At 39.4% G+C, this 18,579-nt stretch overlaps 1 protein-coding gene across 2 annotated transcripts in view; it reads right to left on the reverse strand.

Annotated features, from left to right (window-relative positions):
* The window catches only part of ANKFY1 (ankyrin repeat and FYVE domain containing 1), a 35,645-nt gene that overhangs the window by 7,820 nt on the left and 9,246 nt on the right, over nucleotides 1–18,579 (reverse strand). For both annotated transcript variants that reach the window (XM_049801970.1, XM_049801972.1), the window contains 15 exons: nucleotides 17,790–17,925; nucleotides 16,164–16,287; nucleotides 13,858–14,007; nucleotides 12,781–12,946; nucleotides 10,421–10,625; nucleotides 9,591–9,659; nucleotides 8,664–8,863; nucleotides 8,135–8,232; nucleotides 7,513–7,735; nucleotides 6,463–6,561; nucleotides 5,052–5,205; nucleotides 3,936–4,104; nucleotides 2,596–2,714; nucleotides 2,106–2,262; nucleotides 942–1,142 (listed from right to left, as the gene is read on the reverse strand). In XM_049801970.1, coding sequence (XP_049657927.1) covers nucleotides 942–1,142; nucleotides 2,106–2,262; nucleotides 2,596–2,714; nucleotides 3,936–4,104; nucleotides 5,052–5,205; nucleotides 6,463–6,561; nucleotides 7,513–7,735; nucleotides 8,135–8,232; nucleotides 8,664–8,863; nucleotides 9,591–9,659; nucleotides 10,421–10,625; nucleotides 12,781–12,946; nucleotides 13,858–14,007; nucleotides 16,164–16,287; nucleotides 17,790–17,925 — 2,270 coding nt within the window. The remainder of the gene's footprint in view (nucleotides 1–941; nucleotides 1,143–2,105; nucleotides 2,263–2,595; nucleotides 2,715–3,935; nucleotides 4,105–5,051; nucleotides 5,206–6,462; nucleotides 6,562–7,512; nucleotides 7,736–8,134; nucleotides 8,233–8,663; nucleotides 8,864–9,590; nucleotides 9,660–10,420; nucleotides 10,626–12,780; nucleotides 12,947–13,857; nucleotides 14,008–16,163; nucleotides 16,288–17,789; nucleotides 17,926–18,579) is intronic.

An 18,579-nucleotide genomic window follows, 5' to 3' on the forward strand; every position in this document is an offset into this window, starting at 1 on the left:
ATTACAGACTTATTTGATAAATTTGACTATCAAATAACTGAACTGAGAAATTATCAGCTGCAACTGCTCACTCTAGTCTGCTTTAGACTACTTTATTCATACCTTATAACCTTGTCATTTCTTGACCACACACTGGAGAGTATTATTACAGACAAAAAGGTTAGCAGCTGTTGTTCTAAGTACAGAGCAGCAGTCAATGATAAACTTGATTAAATGAGACAAACTTAAGTCAATCTGGCAGTTAACACCAGAGAAGGAAGCAACATGCAATCCTGCCACACTGATGCAAAGTGTATTCATTTTTTGGCTTAATGCCAAGTGCATGTTGGGGTTCATCTTTGCCTTAAAGCTAATGTTAAAGCATATTTAGAACTGGCTGTATTTGTAACCATGTTTTAGATATATTACAAGAGCTCGCTAAGCACTCAAATACTTTACTAGTAATTAAGCTTACATAGGGTAGGAAGAAACTCCTGAAGAGCTGCCTGAAGTGTCACACCAGAAGCCTGAAGATACAGTTGGAGGTTTTGTAGTTCAGCAGTGCAGCATAACATCTATTATTCACTTATTTTAGGTCAGGGTTTCTGTTTTGGATAGCTTTAGGAGAGCTAAATAGATTTTTTTTTACTAGTCCAGCACAAGACAAGAGTAGAGCTAGAACTTTCTCCTTATATACATATATGCCTGTTCCTCAATTTAGTACTGACAAGATGAAATAAGGTTTGATGAGACACTAACCCTTGATGTTCTTACTCTCATATAGCGAGTAGGTGTACACACCTACAGTTTCCCAATAAATCTTGCTACAGAAAACTGGCATCTGGCAAATGTCATTCCATGTAAAGCCATAAAAGGACAAAGAAGAAATTGCTAGTGGAACACCTGTTACCACAAACTAGTGCACTAGGATGACCAGCATGCTTTGAGTACTCCCAGCTTACCTGTTCAGCAGCTCCTGGTTCCCTCTTCAGAATTGCTTCAGCCGCTTTGTTATTTTTATACGTCATAGCACATGCAAAGGGAGTCATTCCTTGCCTATCACGTACATTCAGCTTAATATCTGGATGTGAAATCATAAGCTGAATGATAACATTATGTTGGTTGCTAATGGCAACATGGATTGGAGTTCTTCCTTCTGCATCCTAGAAGGAAAGCAGAAGTTTGTTACATGAAGATTCAGTAATACACAAATCCTTCCCTAATTCTGAAAGGTTGAGGAAGCTTATTAGTTTAGTTGTGACATACCCAGCTGCCTTTGGCTGGGACACCCAACAGTTGCAGTGGGAGCTCAAATCCACAGTGTAAGTAAAACAAATTGGTATTTGTTTCTCCAAATAGGTTGACCTCAATCCTGTGCTATACAGCCATTTAAGTAGCTCAGAGTAATGTTTCCCATTTAATCAGATATTTTGGGGGCAGAGATGAGCATTCAAACTTAAGTCTAGCAAATTCAAATAAGGTGTTCAATCATTTGTCTGTATCAAGCAGCAGTTTACAGTCATGGCTGCTTTGTGACTATGTGTTGTGTCATTCATTTTGATGTCATTTTCAATAGCATCAGGGCCTAGAAGTGTAATACGTTTATTTCTTCTGTTGCTATTTGTCAAGCTTCTGTTTAAGGATTACACCATAATAAAAAATGAAGTGTAATTCATACTTACATCACCTCGGTTTACTCTAACAGAAGACACTTCCCAAACATACTAACAAAATAGATTATTCTGGAGCTTTACACTATAGCTCATCTAATGATCAATTACAGCAGAATACAGCCCTGCTCCTGCCATTAATTCACACTAGGGACAGAAGAATTGAACTCAATCATTACATTAGAACACTAACACTGCAAGAAGTTTTCTGTATCATTATTTTCCTTCAGTATAGCTTGCTGAGTTAAGTCATCATATGGGCAGATAAGCACTAGATCTGGTAAAAAAGGACAGGAAAGGAAGTAGAACTGCAACCAGTCATCACATTGGCTCAGCCATAGTAGAAGGATGTTCTTTTTATGAAGTAAAAGACACAGCTGAGAGGAAAGTTTGTTTTCACTGTGTTATAGGCAAAGAATCAGCCTCAAAAAAGCTGTACAGAATTTCTCTACATACCTGAGCATTGACATTGGCACCAAACTCCAAAAGGCACTGGATCACCTCCTCTAGTCCCCAGCAGGCTGCCAAGTGTAGGGGTGTCTGTCCATCATGAGCTTCCTCTTCTCCTTCTCCATTCGGGCCTGGCTTTCTGGGACTATTCACATCACAACCACTAAAACAAATACCATACAGTCCATTTATTACTTTTAATCCAGATTTAAGCTGTTCCAAACAAGGGTCAGAAAAAGTTTTACAACTGCTGACACATTCTACAAAAGCACAAATTCCTCGTTTTAGTTTGACTCTTGTCATCAAGAACATGATAGTAATATAGGTAACACAATGTGTCTTTAAGATTCGTCAGAATTCCGTAAGAGCCATCCACCCACCAAAAGTCTAATGAAGCACATACCTGTTACTGGCTCAAAATAGCATTCAATTAATTTATGCTAGGAAAATATGTACATGCACATTAGAAGGTTTGTATTTTAGAAGGGGGTCTGACCTGCGAATAAGAAAGCATGCTATTTGTTCACTGTTTTCATCAATAGCTCTATGAAGAAGAGTTTGCAAGCAGCCACTTGGTCCTGACCCCCAACAGGTTGAATCACAGCCATGCCTAACCTGGAAGGAGAAGCACAATGAGGCAGTGAAGTTTTTTGTCTCCAGCAGGCTCCTACTACTTTATATAGCCCTTGACTAATGCTTCTGAAACATTATCCCTTAGAGGCAGAATCTGAGATGCTCTCTCTATTCTTGTGACAGTCACTGAATTTCAGGAAGCTAATTTAATGTCTTCTGGATAAATACTTTATTTGCCTACTCTGTAATACTTTATTAGGTAGTGTTTACTAACAATCCAGATATTCACCCATATACTCTGAATAGACAGGTCTTAAGCCAGTTTGGCTAACAGTTACATCACTTTCAGCAATGACAAGCACCTAAAGCAAGTCAAGTAGCCTCAGCAGACATTGCCTTTCAAGGTCTGGCCCATTTACTTGCTTTCCTATACATTCAGCTAAACAGAGATAATTTTTTTCAGTAACTGTATCTCTAATATTTGCATTCCTAATATTTGTATCCTCGTACTACAGAACTACTTACTCAAGCAATGCAGCACCTAAATAAGACTTGTTCCACTCCACTTTACAAACTATTTACAAGGTTTATACGTGAGTAGTTTCAGTGTTGACTCCATAAAGAGTCTTATCCAATACCAGCAGAAATGGTCAAGTACAGTTACAAGATGTACTTTTCAGGTCATCAGCACAGCTTTTTAATAGTTGTCTCTAGCAGACAATAACTGGACATCAGAGACAAAGCCTTCAAGTAACTTCCTTAAGGAGACATAAGGAGGTCTACTTGCATCCCAGAATTCTCCTGCTGGATCACCTATGCCTGAAAGTAAATAGTCTTGAAAGTAAATATAAGCCTTTAAAGGCCTTGATGGAACTTTGAGATGCAATAAAACCCAGCACATACTCTAAAGCACACATGTGAGTGTTCAGTTTTATTCAAGATGCTGATCATTACATAAGTCTGCTATGCTAGAGACTGATGTTTTTAGTAGATCCTTACTCTTTCCAGGATCAGGAATCCAGACAGCATATGCTATACTTTTATCACAGTGGCTGCAAGATACTTGGCTACGCACACTACAGTGTTTATAAAAGATTTCCCAAGAAAAAGGAACTTCTGGTGAAGAAAAACCTCTAGAAGTTAGACAGTGGTATAAGACTACTCTGTTCTCTTCATGCATTGAGTTTAGTTTTGCTGATAAGCCCATTGCTGCTAGCAAGATGCACAAAAATGAGACTAAATTAAGTCAACTGACAGTCTTACCAGAGTTGATGCAATATCTTCCAGGTTATTTTCTAAGGCAAGCCATAAAGGAGGATTTCCTTTCTCATCTGGCACAGACATGTCTGCTCCTCTGGTACAAATAGCATCAACCACAAGAGGGAGCTGGTTTTTTATAGCTAGCTGTAAGGCAGTCTCTCCATCCTGTGTTCTGTAATGGGTAGATTTTTGAAGCGTGTTACTTCTGCACTATAAAGTTTGGCCTCATGTTACAGTAAATTCTTGGCTTCACCAATAAACATCTCCATGCGTGTTGTTTTTGCTGTGGTCAGACCACATCTTTACAGCCAAGCAAACGCACCATGTTAGTTTTTCATCACAGCTATGTAATTTACCTTCCTTTAACCCCTCCCTTTAGTAGCAAGTGATTGATTTCTAAGTTTGAAAAGCTTGTTAGTGTTCTTAGCTCAGAGACACTGTCCTTTCCTTAAGTGCAGCCATTATTTGAACAGAGTTCCTTCAGTGCAAGCCTACTGCCACAGAAGTGAACAGCCTTCCTTGTCTGCACTATGGCAACACTTCAAGCAAGTCAGAAAGACCAACTGTTAAAAAACTGAAGTTAGAACAGCGGTATTAGGTAGTTCATACCCATGACATTCATTACAGTAGAGCTCACCAAATTTCAAAGAAAGCCTGTCAGTCATGTAAGCAGATAAATGTTTTGTTAAGTCTAATATCAACCTAAGAGACACTCGGGAAGCAAGTTCTATCAGAATCTTGTTACTAGAGCTGCATCCAATTATTTTAGATGGTAGAAAAAATGCAGCTCCCACAAGCCAGTAAATAGATCAGACTACAGAAGTTCAGTACCATGCCTCTAGGACATAAGAGTGTTACAGAGGATTCTGTTCTACGTAAAATTAAGTGGAACCTCCCTCTGCAGGCCCAAGTAGAGGTACTGACCAGTGGAACTATATATAGGTCCAAGTTCACATACGTAAACCCTCAGCCATAACTAGTACCATAAAAAACCACCAAACACATAACTATGCACAAATCATGATTTGAAACCAATTTTAAGACATTATATAAAGGCAGTCATAACTACCTGCTCCTAAATACATATCCAGTTGAGTGTTGTATCAGTTAAGATCTTACCTGACATTTATATCTGCCTGATGTTCCAGCAAAAAGAGTGCACTCTTACTGTCTTGTCTCTGTATTGCCATATGTAGCAGAGTCTGTCCGTCTGACATTGTGTCATTGATGGACGCCCCAGATCCAAGCAGCTGAGCTGCTATTGTGTGCATGCCTAAAGAGTTAAAGCTCATTAGTATTTTACGTTCAGTTCTATGAAACAGAGACACTGAAGATTAATAAATAAAGCTTCAAGCCTTCAATTTTCAATAATTACAGTAAGAGGTGCACTGAATCAATGCTAGAGCCTATTAAAACTTACATACATGAGCTAACCAACCCATGACTCTACCCAGCTTGAATATTCTTTTACAGACTTATTGAATATCGATTACCGAGTCCTTTTGGTCTTGCTTGAAGACACAAGATATGGTCTGGTATACAGCAGAGCTTAGTTCTGCCAACCCAAATGTAATAGAATCCTCCTTAACCATACCTAGCCTAATCCTTCATATCACTTCAGACTTTTATCCAACAAACATTACTTTGGTATTACATTCCTAAGATATTCCCTTGAATATTACAGTATTAGATGTTTAGCTTAATTCCTCCTCCTTTATCTCAGAAGCAGGTAAGGGCGGTGGTAGACAGAAAGCTACATTTTAGTTTCCTTTCATTGGAAAGGAAAGTGAAAAGCCTAGACAGTAAAGATGTTTGTTACATATGGATGACATCTAGCGCTCCCATACAGAGCAACATTACTAAGTGTTCTGACTCATCTCAAGTCCAGAGTATGAGTAGCCATCCCCCATACAGTCACTGCTTCCAGCTCAGTAGGAATTGATTCAGTAGTGACCATGCCACCTCTTTCTTTTGATGATGTACTGATACTGTTGAAATGTCACTTGGCTGCAAACAGAAACACCTAGTTTCCCCCAAACCATTCCCCTCCACATTTCAGACAAGAAAGCATCTTCTGAATCAGTATTTCAAGTTCCATTCCCCTTAATAGCTGCTTAAAGTAGCTCATCTTCCCTTTATAAAGGTCAGCGTTCTGTATTAACCAGTGTCTAGAACAGAGTTAACCATGAACAGACAATACAGTGATCTGCTATGAAAACTACTAGGGAGTTCGCAGTGGAACAGTTCCACAGAACTGCAAATACAGTGTGGGCAAGAGGCTCCATGCTACCTGCTAGTCAAGAAGGTAGGCTGTAGGGCTAGAAATCTATCAGTGAGTCAGATGTGAATATTGAGTTTTAGAAAGTGAAGAATTATCTAAAGGTCTCCTTGACAGCTTCTGACTAGCAGCACAAGCCAGGACATGAACACACATCTGCTGGTTTGTCTTTAAAAAAAATTTTAAAGATCTTAGCCACATCGTAGCTTCCATATATTTGTAAATTCTCATCTTGTTTTTCAAGGCACATACCTGTCCAAAGAGCCAATCCCAGCACAGTCTGGTCTCTCGAATCCTTTAGACTAAAGTCAGGAATAATTTGCAAATTGTTGGTAGCATGAAGAGCATTAGCTACAAAGAAACCACAGGGAATTAGAGTGTTCTTGTACTTGACCTGCAGTTGCACATTGAAAGCCGCAGCAGTAGCAATGTCCCATTTTGAAGTAGGCTGTTCCTTTAGCAGTCAGTTTGAAAGATCTGAGCAAGATACCTTCAGTTTCCCAGATGTGATACTGCTTAGGATTCAGGTAGTATTGCCACTACTGCCTAATCTTAATACTTATACTAAAAAACGTTCAACTTTCTAGCCAAGAGGCTTAACTTGCTCCCTTTATCTCCAAATAGAGTGGCATATACAAAACTCTGAGAATGAGGAGTGGAGGCTGTACTGCAAGATGGTGGCAGCACACTTCCTTCTCAGCTCCCTGGGATGGAGGATATTCTCCCCAATTCACCTACTCTCTTCTAAATCCCACTTACAGTAGGAGACAAAATAGGCCTTGCTTCAGCTGTCAAACTCCCTTCCTGCTGCTAGAAAGAAACTGAACTAGTAGCATTTAATAAACTGTTACCTCCTAGTATTTCCGTACCAAAGTCTCAACTCGACTACAATACTAGCATTACTCCATACAAAACAGTCTTACTGAGAGCTGGGGAAGGCAGAAGTCTAACCACAGAAAGATGCCTTTATCCATATTTGCTTCCAGCATTTACCTGAACCAAATGCTTTGACAGGGAGAGAAAAGGGATCTCAGTTGTACAGTTAGAATACAGCCTGGGGCTGTGTTCAAGTCCATTATCCATAGTGGAGAATTTAGAAAGATTCATGGGCAAATTAATTTTCTAGTCTTAAACAGATAAATTGAATTTAAGACTGTGTTTAGCCAGTCTTATTAATTGCTCTACTTAAACAATGTTTACAGGAAGACATGCTTTATTAGTAGTTTGTCAAAACATAGTTTAGATGCCATCTTGACATACTGATCCACTACAGCATCACTGTCTGAACCAGAAAAAACTTACCTTTTTGTTCCAGGATGACTGACACCACATCTGGGTGATTGTAAGCAATAGCCATGTGAAGGGGAGTTTGCAGATAAACATTCTCTGCTGTTGGAGAAGATGCATCCTTCTGACCAAGCACTGCTTCTGCTGTCTGGATGTTTGGATTGGCTCCTTGTTGCAGAAGTTCTGCTGTCAGGTTTGCTAGGCCATGCCTACAGGCTGTATGCAGTGGTGTTTCTCCCTTTAATAAAGGGGGTACTAGGTTAACATCTTGGACATGAAGAGAAGTAGCTTTTAAACTACTATGCCCACAAGAATTGACATGAAGAGCTTAACTCCTAGTAACTGGAGGTCCTTAGGACTTTCAACTACCAGAGTTAGCCTATCTTAAGAACTTTATTAGAACAGGCACTGAGGAAAATGTTAAAAGCATATTAACAACTGGTAATGCTGCAAGAACAGTGCCACGAGAACGCAATTGTTGTCTGATCACTAGTAAATATCTGAAAACATGCAAAAGGCTCAGCAGGTGTTCCAACTTGCTTTAAGCTATGGTTAACAGTGATGGATCTCTGCTATCTTATTTCTGAATAGAAATAAGGAAACTTTCAGACTACAGTCTATAAGTTTCTGCTTTTACCCATTTATTTTGGTGGTTGACTTTTGCTCCATGAGTTGCTAGGAAGAGAGATGCTGCCTCATTTCCTGCACCAGCTGCCCTCTGAAGCAAGCAGTTTCCTAAAGAAAAACCATGAACGCTGTTAAAGTGCTATTCCAACCACACTTTGATACTAACAAGTGTGCTAGCACCTTCCCCACTACCTTGCAACATTAAAGTTTGAAGCCAACAAAGAAAATCCTACTGACTAGTAGTAGTCCCCTTGCAATACTGGTCTGTGATGTGCACTACCATTTAGCAATTACACATTTTGAAACTGTAAAGAGGATACTAGGACCTGGCAAGGAGTCCAGATTTTCTGTCACTTCCTGCAAGTCAAGCTCAGCTTGGGACTGTCAGTGTTCCAGCTCTGGTTAAAGCTACTACCACCTACCATTCATTACGCAGCAAATGCACTTGAAACCTCATTCAGGTCCTCAGAGTGCAGTCAGCATTAAGCAATTAAGTTACAAACCTTCCACCTACACAGAAATACAAACTTCTGTTTTACCTGTTACTGTGTCTGGAGCATCTGTATTGCTGCCTCGTTGGATCAACCTTGCTGCAAAACTGTTCTCATCAAATGAGGTTCCATTTACAACAGGGGCATCCTCAAAAGGGTTTACAGACTGATCAGACGATACAGTGATATACTGAACTGCAAGCCACAGAGCTGTGCTTCCTTCGTGATCCTTCAGCTCCAAGTCTAGTCTAAAAATAAGAGTTAATGTTCCCCAATTTATACCTTAAAAAGTGGTTCCCCAATGCAGCTTTAGCTTCAAGTGTCTGAACAGCTGTACTAGTTTATCTAATACCTCACTGACAACTTTCACTTGCCAAGATACCTACTGTAGCTCCAGTTACTTCAGAGAATTTATGAATACTCTGAAACAAGCAAGACACCTTTTAGTGACTACTAGATTTAAGCTCATTGCTCCTAGAAGAAGTGTGGCCCTTGTAGATTTGGGCTCCCACTAAATGTAACAGAGGCAAATCCTCTTGTATTTGAGTAAACCGTGTACAAGAAATGCAAATTCAACTACAAAGAAACAGAGTTAAATGAAGTATTCTGCTTCATCACCCTAAAAAAATCACCTGTATTAGCTTTAAGCAGAACCCAAGTTGAACTCAAGAACGTATTCAGACATTTTAAGAGTCTTATTACTCCTTTTTGCTCCACTACAAATGAAGTTATTGCTACATTTCACCTAGCCCTCTTTGAAAAACAGTGATGCCATTTGCTTCCCCTTTACAGTAGGGCAAAAACTTACTTGGCTTCTGGCATCTTAAGTTATGCAAAGTCTTTACACTTTTGCATCCCATGCCTATTGCTAGCCTTATTGTAAAGCGAAAAGGCATTGAAGAGTTGTTAAACCAGTTTTCATATCTTCACTGTACAAGGTACCCTCAATGTATTTCATATTTAAGTGAAACTTACTGTTTGCACTGGAGAAGCTGACTGAATACAGGTTCATTCCTGACCACAATTGAGACATGTAATGGGGTCCTGTAATTGGAGCAAAGTAGAGTTACATTAGTAATAAGGAGACACTTAAGATTTTGTCCATGGTCACCAACATGCCCCTACAGATTTATGGGGTTAACTTTTGTCTCTGCTTTCAGAAGGGCACAAGCACCTCTTGAAAGAAACAGCAATCTACCCTTTTAGTGGACATGATTCTGGTCAATTTAGAAGTAAGCAACTCTTTACACTAAGAGCTAACCTTCAGGGGAAAAGCACAAGAGCTTGACCTATCAGAACTGACTAGCTGATATACTCTAAGTCTTCTATGTCATTTTATGTACTTGTTTACCCAACCTAACCCATAAAACAGTTTACGGGCCCTACACTTCAGATAAACACACTGCAGACACTAGCTCTTTGAGATAATTTCAGTTCCACTGACAGCTTCAAAGAGAAGTACCTTTCAGGAATACTATTTGTCATTTTAGTTAGCTTGCTTTACTGTTCAGTGATTCAATAAAAGGCAAATTAATTATGTGCCATGTGTTCTGACACAATCAACTCATCCCAGCTTTCTATAGCTGGGCTATGTTTAACTGGTCATGACGGGGTACCATTCAGCCTGCACAGCTTTCTGCTTTGAGTGCTACCCACAGGTATCAAACTGGATTAATGAATTCACCTCTCCTGCTTCCAGGATCACCTGTGCTTTGCTGTCAGACCTGAGCAAGCTCTTAGCAGGCTGCATCTAATCACTACTGCATTATCTGTTAAAATGGTAGCAGACTTCACCCAGTATTTACCTTCCTTTGTTGTCTTGCATATTTGGATTGGCTCCTGCCTGTAAGAGGGACTCTGCTATCTGTGCCATCTCTGCCATGACATCTGGCAAATGCTTCTTGGGGCTGTATGAAGCCACAAGGTGCAGAGGAGTCTCCTGGTCTCCCAATGTAGCAGCATTTACACGGGCACCATTTTTTATGAGAAAGTTTGCAGCAAATTTATCTCCTTTTGTGAAACAAAACAAGGTTATTTATGGATAGATACTTTATATACTCTATATACTTTATACAAGTCCAGAAAACGGATACACATGATTTCCCTCCATACCATACAATCACTCCAAGTGTCTGCTTTTAGAATGCCTTAGCAATAGGTTACTTCAAGTACACTCCACTGCAAAGTCAGGATTAAAACATTTCATAACAACCCCTTGGAAAAAGTGTTTTGCCCACGGGTTACATATCACTCAAGTTCACACACTAGCTTACTTGTTATGGTGATACCAAGTTTGCTAGTTCCTCTACCAAAATAAATCTATTGCTGCTTTAATGCACAATCAGACAAATCATGATACTAAACATACAACTAATTTTTGAACAAAAGGTACTATTCCAGGGCATCAGTCAAAAGTGTGTAGTTGAAGTTAGTCATCATCTGTTCAGTCTTGCTACATAAACAAGCAATAACACAGACTTTGCTCTTTAAAGTTTGGGCCCCATTATATATAGGGTAAGTGCTTCAACAGTTAGGACCCACCATGTACAGCATTCCTAAGAACTCCCTGTTGAGAGCTTCTCAGAAGACAGAACTTAAGCCCACTTCAGTACATGAAACCTTGGACTTGAAACACCAAGATGCAGAGAATGACTTCAGGATAATACAAGTCTCCCTTACTCCAGAGACTACTCTGAATAGATACATTCACAAGCTGCTTGTCCTGAACGCAAGACTGGAGAACAAAGATGACTGTTCAGCTGTTTAGGCAATACAGATTGCTGTATCATCTCTGCCAGTAAAAACTAAAAACCCACTTTCTGATTTCCATATCTGACATTCCCCCACTCGCCAGTGATCATAGGAAGTAAGAATCATGTGGCAAGTTCAGACAATTTGCTTTAGCTCCATTTCCAGAACATGTGATTGTTAACAGTAATTAATTCACTGAAGCTTTGGTTACTGAAAAGCAAGCATTCATTCTCAGAGCTCTAGCTTAGACTGGAAGCAGACATTAGAACTAGAGGACAAATGCTAGTATTAAGTATGAAGAGCAGCCTGCTGCAATCTTTCTAGTGCTTTATAGGGCTGCAGCCATCGTAACACTGACCTATGCCTAGAAGGCCTCCTACTCCTGCTGCTGAAGTTTCATTCACAGGATCAGACACCAGCATTACCCTGTTTAGATACGTAGAAGATTAAAGGAAGAAGTTGGGAGCTGTATGTTGAGTTTATAAAACTTAAACTACTTCTAAGAGTCCAGAAGAGCTTAATGTTAAAAATAAACTCATGCTTTTAATTTGTAGCACTACAATACCCATGAGGTCCAGTCATAGGTACAATTCCTGTTGTGCTTAGGTTTCTGGAACAGAAAGAGCTGCCAGAGATATCACTGCAGGCAACTAGTAGCACAAGGCATTCACTACAGATTTTTTACCAGACTTTGGCCATCAGCCAATATGATGCTGCTCCAAAGCCTTCAGAATACTGTGGCCATGGCAACCAGGTCCTACTGTGCTCCAGTTCTCATAAGATGCATTTTCCACTCTAAGGTGGAGAACAGCTCAAGATAATCATGTAGTTGTACTCAGACTTTCACTCTGATAACTATGCTACTATCCACTGGAGCTTTGAAGATATTCACACTGGCACAGAAGCACCTCCACCCGCTTCTCACTTTCTCCCAGTCAGTTTTCCCCTCCCCTAAAACTGCCATCCAGTAGCAAGGACCCTTGCTGTTAACCATAATCACAAAGAAGCATATGTTGCATTCAACACGGGTCTAGAAAAAAGGCTTCATCTTAATTTGTGATTAGGCTGTCATGTTTGATTCAACTATTTGTCAGAAAGACATTGTGTTGTCAAATTAGAATATTCTCAGTATCTCCCTACATTTCTTCCTTTAGCAAACATTACTCTACTAGATTGCTTCTGGATGTCATGTAGCGTAAGTTTCATTCACCAGCCAGCAGGCTAGCTTTCAGATCCCAAATAAGAGTTTGTTTTTAAGTTTAAAGAAAAAAAGAAATAGGAGGAAGTTCATCCTTGACTACAATTTTCTAACTGAAGTGTCAACTACAGAGTGACACAGGAACAGACTTTGGAACATATATTCCACACTGGGAACAACTGCAAGTTAACAAGGCTTCATATCCTATTTACTTACCTCTTTGGATGGCTTTATGTAATAGACTCCAGCCTCTCTTGTCTGCTCTATCTATGTCAGCCTTGTAGTTGACCAGTGTAGTTGCAATACTCTCCAATCTTTGGGCAAGGGCTAGATCCAAAGCAAGATCTCCATTGTGATCCAATTCATTGAGCTTCCCAGGAAGCTACAACACAAATTCAGTCAATTGACATTAGAGGTAGGTTCACCAGCCCAACATAATATTTTAACAGCCCATTCCAACTACCATAATGTTAGGCCTTCAGCTCTAATGCAAAATACTAGTGTTGCATTTAGGTAAGTGCATCTTACATAGCAAAACAATTAGAAGACTAGCCTCACCACATGCAAGTCTACTCAGAGAACTGTTAAATAAGAAAACAGGAGTTCTGTTTGCAAGCCTTGTTGAACTCACAGGAAACAAGACTACTACACTCTTAAAGGATGCTGTCTATTTAGGCATATTCAACATAGAACTAGGAAGAATTATTCAACTATTCCTTTAAGATACTTCAAATCCCAATTGGATTAGCACCTAAGTGTGCTAAGTACTGCTACAGTTCCAGCTTCCAATTAGGATTTGAGGCATCTTAAAGGACTAATTCAATAATTCTTGATAATTAATACTTGAATAATTCTTCCAACCCCCAACAAGGGGGACAACTTATTTGCTAGTTGTTTAGAGTGTTCATCCAAACAGAACACCTGTTACTTCAAACATTCAGTAAAAGAAAAGCATTTGTTCAAAGAAATGATGCTTACTGAACTGCCATGAAGCAGCGGAGTTGACTATGACACAGCTCAGCTTTAGATGTATATAGCAGTATCCGGTACTGGATTTTATGAGACATGATCTGTTGCACACAAAGTGTTTTAGAAATGTTATGAACCATTTCTGAATTATGTCTTTATGGAGTTGTTACCACCAGACCTCCATTACATATATAGAAGTAGCTATGGCAATCATAAACATGCAAATAAGAATTAGTGGCAAAAAAAAAATCAAGACTGGTAGTTAGAAACTAGTTATTTGAAACACCAAATTCTAGAAAATAGGTCAAGTAAGTCTCACTATACCTGTGAATCCATCTCAATAAGATACAAAAAGACTACATCTTCTCTCTCAACTTTAATAGCCTTATGCAAAGGATAATCTGTCTTTGACTTGAACATTTTATACAATAACTGAGCACTCATGCTACTGAAGTCTTCTTTACGCAAGTCATCCTAGAAGCAATAAAAGAGAAAAGGGTAAGCAATCCTGTTTTATTTATCAACAAGGCATTGCACAATGTAATTATGACATTCACAAAACAAGTTCAGTTAAAAGCTCCATTCTGATAACATCATAACAAGCAGGAACAATCCAAGATAGCCTTTAAAGCCTAAGAAGAAACACTCAAGAAGTTTTACATCTTACATTTTAGTTTCCAGTTAAATTTTTCTTACCTTTCGTCTACACACATGGAAAACTAGCATTTTACCAGACATTATAACAGATTAACATCTAGTCTCTAATTCTCTATCTGAACTTAAATGACAGATTAGCATTTTCTGGCTGTGCTGGTTTTGGCTGGGATAGAGTTAATTTTCTTCATAGTAGCTGGTATGGGACTACATTTTGGATTTGTGCTGGAAGCAGTGCTGATAACACTGGGATGTTGTAGATACTGCTGAGCAGTGCTTACACAGCATCAAGGCCTTTTCTGCTCCTCACCCCATGAGCAAGGAGGCGGGGGGGGGGGGGGGGAGTGGGGGCACAAGAACTTGGGAGGGGACACAGCTGGGACAGCTGACCCCAACTGACCAAAGGGATATTCTAGACCATATGGCATCATGCTCAGCATATAAAGCTGGGGGAAGGAGGAAAGGGGGTGGGGGTGGAACGGGCCGACACGACATTTGAACTGATGGCATTTTGTCTTCCCAAGTCACCATTCCACATGCTGCTTTCCTGAAGATGGCTGAATACCTGCCTGCCGATAGGAAGCAGTGAATTAATTCCTTGTTTGCGCATGTGGCTTTTGCTTTACCTATTAAATTGTCTCAACCCACAAGTTTTATTACTTCTACCTTTCCAATTCCCTCCCCAATCCCCACCTGGGGGAGGGAGTGAGCAGCTGTGTGGGACTGAGTTGCTGGCTTGGGTTAAACCACAACACTGACAAAAAAGGCCTATAACTATTGAAGACTGACAACTCCACAGAACTTTGAAAAATTCTGAATAAAAGTAAAGAGAAACTTAGAAGTAGGAAGACCTTAGATTTGAGCTAGTGCTCATTTGACTAAACAGCCTCATTTCCAGGTAGAATACAGTGTCAAAAGTTAAGAGGCAGAAGCATGAAAGAGTTAAAATGGCTGACCTGCAGATTCAGATACAAGAATATTTTTTTATGTCAGGTCAAAGCACTTCCTTCTGCTTTTGCATTAGCCAAAGACACATTCACATCTGGATGATGCATTTTAGATTTAGAATAACCTAAACCCTCACACACTAGTCTGCTGTTGACAAGTCTTATTTTCAAGGCTAATCCACTACTAAGTTACTCAAACTTTCCTCAAAAGAACAGATCAGAGCAAGTGAAACTCCCAAGTCAGTTGCAAAACTCCTTGCCACTCCCTCCATTACAGAAAAGAAACTCTTCCCTGGCTTCTGTGGATTATTTTTAGAAGTAAAAGCAGGTCTGGGATTTGTGATGTGTACAGACAGAGACCAACTATGGGTGAACTTCTAAACAGTCCCAAGTCCAGATTTAATAAACAATCCTCTTGTTTATTAAAATACTGCCCCTTTGGTTTGACTCATGTTTAGGAAAGTAAGACGCTTTTTACAGTGAAGTATTTCCAATGAACAGAACAACTCCTCAGGCTATATCTTCCCCCAGTCAAGACATTCACACCAAGACAGACAGTGGACATAACCTCTAAAGACAACAAACAAAATCTTAGATAAGAAGCCATTTAATGTGCTTTGTTTCAAATATATAATTATGAATGACTATTGTAGACAATACCAAATAACACACAGGGTCAAAAGCACATATTATAAAATAAAGATAACTGAGACAGATGGGAAGGGAAGGGTCACTCCTGCCTCAGAAGCAGCCCCATCACTCACACCAGACAGCAGGGCAGGCAGATTTGACAGCTTTTTATCAAAACTGCTGCTCTCTGCAAACATATAAGGGTCAGCATAATAGGTCACCCGAGTCACTGGAAGTTATCAGGAGTCCATGTAATCCCCATCCCAACTGGAATGCTTGAATGCTAGCATACCAAGAGATACTCCTGAGGTTAGATAGTATAGCAAGTTAAGCAAAATTCTACTGATTAAGTCCCTATACTCTGCAAACATTTTTCCTCTTGCTTCTGACAGTACTTACCCAGTGACTAGCAATTATCTCAGCACAATAGTTCAGAAGAGTGCTAGCATTCAGCTCCTCAGCAGTCTGATAGAAACGAATGCAGTTCCTGACATTAACTAGTGACATAACTCCTTTTTCACATCTGTCAAAATAGGAAAGCCAGTGTTCAGTAATCAGGAAACAGCTTTACTGTAATCACTCTCCCATGGTGTAACAGGGTCCTAAATACTCCTTTTTCTAGATGCCAGTAGAAAATGGCTTGGCCTTGCTTTACTATAAGGCTAAGCAGCATAAACATACTTCAATCAGAAGCACTGTAACACAGCTTCCTTAAGAGCAGACTCCTATTAGAGTCCATCTAAGCTAAGGTCCCATAACAACACACACTGCAGGATCCTGCAAGTGGAGACAGACATCCTAGCTCTCACAAAGGAACAAACTGAAGTTCATTGACTGTTATGAAGTAGGGAAGATGTCTATTCTTTAGAAGTACTATAGTAATCAAGCAGCTCTGTGCCAAAGCTAGAAACAGGCAAGCCAAATATAGCTATTTGTTTAATAAAGAGAAGGGATCAGCTTTAACAGCAGATCCACCTAATCTTTATAAGTGTGGAGCTATTAGTTTGAGTTTATGGGAAGAAAATCAAGTACCTCAAAATAAAGATAAACATACCAGTGATCTCCAAGCAGATATTAAGACCAAAAAATTCAATACTTGTCTCCAGGTGCAGATACCTAGCAAGACATCTAATAATTACTAGTAGGACTTGTCACTAGACTACCATGACCAGACAACCGCTGAGGAATGTTTAGCTAGTACAACAACATGCAGACAGTTTTAGACTGGTACAAAGCTTGAAGGCAATTCTACCATTGACCTTACAGATGTTAGCTTCTTTAGTCTGAAGAACTGAGAGCAATTTAGTTTGCTTCATGTTGAGTCACACTTAAATTATAGATTATGAGTGCCATGTACTACTACAGCCCCAGACACTCCTTGGGCAAAAGATTATATCAAAGGGTACTTTGACTAAATTCAAGGCTTCAAAGTTGCACAAAACAAAGTTATACATTTGGGCTTCTCACTAACTCTAAATGGTTATTTAGAGCATTCTAAACATTCAAGATAACAACCTAGTCCCTACTAGAATGGTGTAATCATAATCTCCTCAAAATGGCAAAATATTGTACTGTTATTTTAACCTTCTTTATGAAGAAAAGTTGCCAAGATGCACAGAACAGCTATTTAAGTTAAAATAAATTTCACCTGTGGTATTTTAATACTGCAAACTCCTTGCTATTGACTCTTCCTAGCATTCTCTTTAACAATTCCTTTCCTGCAACTCTCCAGAGCTTGTTACTAATATACTGATCTCTATTTCACCTCAATGCCAAATTAGGGTTATTAGTTTGACTGGGAGAAGAACTGGAAAGTAAACATAAAAGCTATAAGAAAAACTGCTATAGTTTAACTGTAGTACAAGGCTCCATTTCCTGTGATAAACTGAATGTCATACTGTATTATTAAAAGCTTAAGACTTTGAAAAGGCAAAATTTTATCCAATTGCCAGCAGCTGTCACCTTATTTCTATTCAAACAAGGTTGAACAGTTCAAGAAGATCCACTGTATTTACCAAGACTCACCTTTCCCTAAGTAGCTGGAGCTGAAATTTATTAGCTAGTTTCATGAGCTCTGTCAAGAAGATATCATCTTCTCTTAGCTCAAGTTCATCTGTGTAGATCCACCGCAGCATTGCCATGGTTACCTCTGGGTCAGCATCTGGTACAGGGAGCAACAGGGATTAATGAAATACCCAAACAACATTCATCTATTCAAGTAGCTACTATTCCTCTAACTGTTAAAGTCACAGCTACCATGAAAAAAGACAGCCTCGTTGAAACTGTATGGCTTTAATTCAAAGTGTCAAAACAGAGGCAAAACTGCTCAGAAATTGAAACTAGTAACAATGCTGGCACAAAGCAAGAAAACATTTTTCCATTGGAACACCGTACAGAATGCAGGGACCCCTCTAACATCTCCTACCTGCTACACAGATATTGCATATTTAGAGGCCAGCGATGCCCCTTTAAAGTCTTTGGTACCTCGCATATGGCTAAACCCACATCTACATTTGACAAGCACAAACCCCCTTTTTGATTTAAGAATCCTGCTTCTTTGATATCAGAGCCATATGTTACGAACTGTTGCATTCCAATAAAGGTACTCACACCTTGGTTAATGACTACAAAGTAGTTAAAACTGCTGTGAACAATTTCTAGGAAAGGTGCAAAGGAGTTTAAGCAGCTGGTTAGATTTCAAGTGTTTACAACATTAATCAAAAGCCTTATGTTTTCACACAGCAAGAAAAATAGAAACCTATACCACAGGACACAAGATAGAGAAGCCCAATGACCAGGGACCTTTGTCACCTAG

Source organism: Accipiter gentilis, chromosome 6 (assembly GCF_929443795.1).
Source record: "Accipiter gentilis chromosome 6, bAccGen1.1, whole genome shotgun sequence".
NCBI lineage: Eukaryota > Metazoa > Chordata > Aves > Accipitriformes > Accipitridae > Astur > Astur gentilis.